This window comes from Heteronotia binoei, chromosome 10, assembly GCF_032191835.1.
Source record: "Heteronotia binoei isolate CCM8104 ecotype False Entrance Well chromosome 10, APGP_CSIRO_Hbin_v1, whole genome shotgun sequence".
NCBI classification, from domain to species: Eukaryota; Metazoa; Chordata; class Lepidosauria; order Squamata; family Gekkonidae; genus Heteronotia; species Heteronotia binoei.
Genome location: NC_083232.1, coordinates 61,715,790 through 61,722,840, shown reverse-complemented (window position 1 = coordinate 61,722,840; position 7,051 = coordinate 61,715,790). Strand labels below are relative to the sequence as shown.

Below are 7,051 nucleotides of genomic sequence, written 5' to 3'. Positions count from 1 at the left end.
TTACCAATTGCCATGAATATTTCATTTACATTCATTGATGTTTTAGCAGATGTCTCCATGAACAATAAACTGTTATCATCTGCATATGACTGTGCTTCCTGTAATTTAAGCAAGATTTATGTTTTTTCTCATGCACTTGTGGTTTAAACAGCACTTTCTTGCTATCAGCAAAGGAATAAGTATTGTTTCAAAGTCTGCATGTTGACTTATCTACAGCTAAATAAAAAGTTGCCACATTTGTGTAGTCTTGCAGCATCTTAGACTAATAAATCTATTCTAGCATAGTATTTTGTGGTCTACAGTACATTTCTTCAGACCAAGACATAAATCTGATGAAGTGGCTTTTAGTCCACAAAGTCTGCACTACAATGAATTTTCTAACAAGCATGTGTGTTAACTGCTTGTCAATTCACTTCCAAACTTCATGGATTCCTTGACTGAGTCAATCCATCTAATGATGGGTCTTCCTCTTTTCCTGCTGCCTTCAACTTTCCTGCCTTGCATTACTGCCTTTTCCTGTGACCCTTGTCTTCTCATAATACCACTTGTTAAGTTAAATATTCCTTGAGGGATCATTTAACTGACAAAGCACCTATATAAAAGCTGGTTAAACAAGGTTGTGTGTTAGCCTCCCATCTTTTAAATCTTTTAAAAATGATTTGGCACAATTTTTTAATCCTATAAATTAGGAGGTTTAGCCATCTATTACTTTATGCAGATGATACAACCATCCTTACTAGCATAAGAGTGGGCTTAGAAAGATATTTGAATGCATTTTATAGTTATTGTCAATGTAACTCATTTTCAATCTGTTATTCTAAGTCTAAAGTAGTGGTCTTTCCCAAAAGTTGGCACCCACAGAAATGGCCAATTGGTAACTCGAAAACTGAGCAAACCAAATGCTTTAAATATTTAGGAATCACCTTCAATTATAATCTCTGTTGGGTAATGCATCATGACAGGACAATTAACCTGGCTAAATGTTCTTCATTTCAAATGAAATAATTTTATTTTAAGAAGGGTAACCAATGTGTTTCTGCTGCAATTAAAAGTATTCAGCGCTAAAGAATTATGACAAATCTTTTATGGAATTCCCATATGGATTAATGTGTTTAATTGGAAAGTGGAAGTAATTCAAGCATTATTCTTTAGACAAATTTTGGGGATGCCTAAGTGTATCTCATATTTCACACTTTGTTCAGAAATGGGTCCTCTTAATGTGACTGAAGTACAGTCATTTTGGCTTCTAGGGAGAGTTTAGACTTGACAAATTGGATAAATCTAAGAAGTACCACATGATTCCCCCCCCCCCCCCATTAAAAATCCTGAACATGAAGTTCTAGGGAAAACATTTAGACATAACAGGAACTGTTATGTTAAGGAGAATACTCCTTAAGCAATTAAATTTGAGAATCTAGAAAACGTCAAATAATACTGAAATATGGACACAAAACTATGCAAACAAGATCAATATAAACCAAGCAGAACTCTCAAACAGAAGCAGAAAATTCCTCTAAGAGTAAAACAAGTTAAGTGTATTTGCAGGTCTCTTCCCTCAACTATTTTTATCAGGGAGAATGCCATGTCCTACATTCTCAGTAGCTGCACAGTAGCTATCATTTTTTAAACAATCATATTTCTAGTAACAGGGCCTGCAGAAGCAAGTTTAAAATTGAAGGCCAGAAATAGCATCCTAAAAGAGACAAGACAACGCTCCAAAGGAAGTCTTCTCTACCTAGGACAATTTAGTACTGAAGATTCACCTGCGGGAGGGGGAGCATGTTAATTAGCTGTTTCAGTCTTAAGTATTAATACTACTGTTGAATTTAATCACATTCCTATCAAAATTAAAGGAAGCATGAAATAGGGAACACCATTTCATCCTCATAGGAATCCTGCAAAGTAAACTCTCTCAGGAAACTTCAAGAGTAAGTGGAGAGATGCTTCCAGGTCTTATCCATCCAAGCCAAATCCCGCATCCACTAAAAACCATACTAGCTCAGCCCTTCATTAAGGAAAATCATCATGCTGAAGGGATAAAGTTCATAAAATTGCTAGGCACTGTAAAAATATTAAAGGATAATTTTGCCTGCAGGCTTATACTTTAAATATAACACCAAGGTTCAATAGTGAGTAAAAGGAAAGAGTAAATCAGGAAAAGTCAAGACAAGCATAAGTGTTTTAACCCCAGAGCGTTAAAAAGGACGACAGAAATCCTATGGCAAGTGGAAGGCCATTTCCATGGCAAGAAGCTGCAACAAAAAAGGGATGCAGACAAGGAGCATGAGAATATTGTCTGCATATTTACAGCAAGCATTACACCTTTCAGGCACTGCAACTATAACATGTGGCATTCACCACATAAGAAATGGGTATGGTACTCTAGTCAAAAGCTCTAGATTACTGCATGTGATGTTTGTAGCAAATATGAAGATAAGGCATAAGCAGGTGTGCAAAGAGTTCATTCTACTTGTAACATATTTCATCCTCTAGTATAACATTTAAACATGGCCTGTTTCCCAAATATTTTCAGCACCAAGTCTTATTTTGATGTTTTGTCATAGGTTTCTTTTAAAGGAAGCAAGCAGCTGAAACATCAGCCATAATACAAAATCAAACTGCTTTTCTTTCTACAATGAAACAAAATGATGAAAGGAATTGTAATATCTATGAAACATTTTGGCAAAGCTACAATTTATGATCAAATCTAAAAACCAGAACTTACCTGAAAATCTACAGCCCTTTTGTTAGCTAGATCAGCTTTATTTCCTGCTAAAGCTATTACAATATTAGGACTTGCTTGCCTCTGAAGTTCTTTTACCCAATTTTTTGCTCTTGCAAAGGATTCCTGTTAACCATTAAAAACAAAAATAAAGTTGATTTAGTTTATTACAGCATTAATGCTTAAAGCCCCTTAAGCCCCTTAGTATGACTTTGCACATGTTGTCCAAAATTATACTGTAAATCAATGTCTTGCTTCTCCCATTATAAACATTTTAATTGAAGCACTCAAAAATTAAAAAATATATATTTTAAATATATTTTATTTTATTGCATCTAATCCAATAAAAGGGGAATAGGGAAAATAAATAACAGAAATATAAATGTAACATACAAGAATCCAATTTAGATCATTGGATGCATATAACAAACAATTTACAAAAATAATCCAGAATATGCTAGGTATTAAGAATTAAGAAAAAGCCTACAATTCATTCTATTAGGCAAAAAGACTCAGAGCGGCTTACAATCTCCTTTATCTTCTCCCCCCACAACAGACACCCTGTGAGGTGGGTGGGGCTGAGAGGGCTCTCATAGCAGCTGCACTTTCAAGGACAACCTCTGCCAGAGCTATGGCTAACCCAAAGCCATTCCAGCAGGTGCAAGTGGAGGAGTGGGGAATCAAACCCGGTTCTCCCAGATAAGAGTCCACGCACTTAACCACTACACCAAACTGGCTCTCCCAAAGAATATTCAAATATTCCCAAAGAATTCCAAAACTGGAATTCATACATTCACTTGGAACTACCACTGACGCAGTGTAATGTATAACACCCACCTAGATCTAGTATGCACATAACGTACTAAAGCTGTAGCATTTCTTTAACAACAGCCCTCTCTCCCATACAGTATAGCAAACTGCTTTTCATCCATGATATGGAACAGAAGTCTGCTATTTGAAGGAAAAAGAAGAATCTCTTATACACACATGCAAGTTTCTGGGAGAGTCCCTAAAGGAACTCTTTAGAGTCCAGCTTAAAATCACTCTGTGAGACAGAAAAACCCTGATAAGAAAATGGAGACGCATAAAGTGTCTAACAATTAAGTCAATTTATTTATTTGCTTTAGCCTGAACTCATTTTTTTGTCTTTCCCAAGGCAAGCAAACACCAATCAGCCCACCAGCTTCAGCTTGCAGGCCCCAGCAAGTGGGATGGACATGATCACGCTAGGGATGGGCACGAGCTCGGGGAAACGGTGGTTCAGTTTATGGTTCGTTGATTTTGGGAACAAAATGAACCAACGACACCACAATTTTCCTGAACCGCTTATGGTTTGGGGATTCGTGGTTCATTATGGCTGGGGAAGGGACGGGGAGACATTTAAATGCAACCCCTTCCTTCTCCAGCCAAAGAGCTCTCCATTGTATCCAATGGGTCCCTTATCTTTCTTCCCTTCTCCAGCCAGCCCTGGCAGCCCAGCTGGGAAAGCAAATAAAGATCGGGCAGACCTTCCCCAGCTCAGGCTCTGCTGGGGTGCCTGGTTGAAACTGGGCAGTTCAGCAGAGCTGGCAAAGCAGCTGATCCTGCAGGGAGAGGTCCCCCCGCAGGATCAGCTGCTTTGCTGACTCTGTTGCACTGCCTGATTTCAACCGGGCACCCCAGCAGAGCTGGCAAAAGAGCTGATCCCACAAGGAGAGGTCTCTCTGCAGGATCGCTGGGGCCTCGAGGAAACAGTTTGAACTGCCTCCTGTTGGCTTCCTCAGGTGCCCTGCAGCCTCTTGGTGCCTAGGGAAGCCAACTGGGCAGGAGGTTTGGGAAGTTCAGGGGGAGGCATGGTTCAGAACCGAACAACAAACTGGCTCAATTCGTGCCCAGATCATGGTTTGTGGTTCGGTTCGTGCCCGTCCCTAGTTCTCATTCAGGCATGTGCAATCACACAACAGTTGGAGGAGGAAGAGCTGGAAACACCTACTAGGAATAATAATAATAAGCTTTTATTTATATCCCGCCCTCCCCGCCGAGGAAGGGTAGCATGAGATGAAAATGGAAAGGAGGTTGGAAAGAAGATGAGTGAAAAAGAGGGAGAAAAAGCAAAAGTGGGGATGAGCTGTTATACCATAGATGACACACATGCTGCCACATTCAGCAATTAAATTAGGAAAAATACAGTATGCTGAAAAAAAATCGAAGCCATACATAATCCAACATGTGCAGCACATAACATTGCTATTCCTTGTCAGTTATGGAACCAGATTTAATTTAATTTGTTCTCTTTTAAGACCAACAAACCTAAATTTGTTCTTCACCAATTTTATTAGGAGTGTATAGGTATTGAAATATATTCTCATGTAAACAAAAATATAGCTGAAACCCATGAAGGTGAAGGAGTATCTCAGACAGTTTTTTGAGATTGTACAGCTTTTCCTCATAATTTCTATCATGCATGTAAACGTGCAAAGGACATCAGCAAATGAGAGAAGAAAACAGCTGCACTCTCTAAGTTCAGTGGGGAAGTTCACAGGTGGGTTATCATGTCCCATTAGGAAGTTATTGTCTGTTTCCTCATGTAAGTCCGCCTTTTCATTTAAAAACCTTTTTTGCTACTCTTACACACAATTTTTAAACTCTATCATTCCTGCTATATCCTGAAGACCCAATCAAGCTGATTCTGTACTCTGTTTTCCTTTTCTTTCTTATTTTGAGAAACATTTTCTCTTATGAAAGTAAGCAGAAGACCCAGTTCAATTCTATGCAGATTGGCTCTTCAGTAAGTCCCACAATATTCAATGGGGCTTACTCCCAGGGAAGTATGCGCAGGATTGCACTGATAAGCGGTTGCTTTTGTCCATCACATACGCTGGCAAATGCCAGTGAGGAAGACACAGTCATTTGTTCCAGCAAACAAGAGTCTTAAGGCATCTTACCAAATAGATTGTGACAAACTTCTGTGGAATAGAACCCCCTTCATTACATAACATGTAGTCACAAAATGGTACCTATATGCATCCAATGACAGAGTGAAATTTTAACAAAGCAAGTCCAAAAGATCAAGCACTGCAAGTGACAACAGTTGTACTATACAAAGAATAAAGCTGAATACAGAATCTAGCAAATGAACAGAGCATCCAGCTAGCAGCCACTGACAACTCAGATACAGAGAGGTGACTAGTGGCTTGGTAGCAAAAATAAACTCTGGAATTCCAAAACCAGAAAATCAAACTTGTTTTAAGAAAAGCTTAAAGATGTCTTTTTAAAAAAAATTCTTTGTTTTCTTGCCATTTTTTGACTGCATACATGGAATACCTGTATATCTAACAGCCATGTGTTAGGGATGGGCACAAACCAGGGAAATAGCAGTTCATCCTGGTTCACGAGGTCACACAAACTATGAACTCCCCATATGCCAAACCTTTCACTGGTGGCAGCTCCCTGAGGCCAGCAAAATGGAAGGGGTGGGGGAAGATCTTGCAAAAGCCATTTAAAGGGAATGCCTGGAAGTGGAGGGCTCTCCTCTGCTTCCCAACACAAACCTCACAAGCCTCCCCAAAACCATGTGGAGGGTTGGGGATAAGGATGCGCATGACCATCCGGTTTGTGAACCAAAAGCCAGCAATGATTTGTCACAAAATTAGGTTTGTGATGAGATGTGTGCCCCTTATCTGAGGATATCTCAATCTGCAGATTGGGGTCAAACTGACAGAGCGAAGGCTTTTCTCCAAACTTGGGGGAATATCCAGGCTTGCAGAAAAATCTTAAAGCTACTAAAGTGAGAGGTTACAAAAAATAAAAAAACCCTAACAACCCGCCCCCAACTGCGCAAGCACAGAGAACTGTTATCTGAATGCAGGAAGGTGTACAAGGAGGATGGGAGAGAGATGACTGAACTGCCAGGCTGCTGCAGATTATATACCACCAGCAGCTATTGTTGCTGCTGCTACTCCCCCTCAGCAAAGCTGTAGGCAGGATGAGAAGAAGAGTGTGTCAGTTTGACCCTAACTAGGAGGGGGGTGGGGGGTGGGCTCCCTCTGGGTATCCTACCCCCCCAGGGAAAGTATATGCGCAATACATAGCCTCTCCTCTCCCGGTGTAGTGAATGCCGCGTGGTCACTGTCTGGCTATGCCTGGCAGATGGTCACTGCAATGGCCTCTCCTGCATTACTGCATTCGTAGCAACATCTTCTCGCTGGTCCCCCCCCGTTTTTCACAGAGTTTGCTACGTCATGGTGCGACCGAATTGTCCGGAGGTATAACCGGATGGGCAGGCTGGGCCCACCAACCTCGCCAGCCAAGAGAAAGAAAACTCTAACATCAAACCCGGGCAGATAGAGC

General features: G+C 40.3%; 1 protein-coding gene across 1 annotated transcript in view; it reads right to left on the bottom strand.

Moving 5' to 3' along the window:
* The window catches only part of RAB5A (RAB5A, member RAS oncogene family), a 35,903-nt gene that overhangs the window by 3,008 nt on the left and 25,844 nt on the right, over positions 1 to 7,051 (bottom strand). Inside the window, exons 4-5 of the mRNA XM_060248767.1 lie at positions 2,726 to 2,848; positions 5 to 98 (exon numbers count right to left, since the gene is read on the bottom strand). Of these exons, the coding sequence (XP_060104750.1) occupies positions 5 to 98; positions 2,726 to 2,848 (217 nt within the window). The remainder of the gene's footprint in view (positions 1 to 4; positions 99 to 2,725; positions 2,849 to 7,051) is intronic.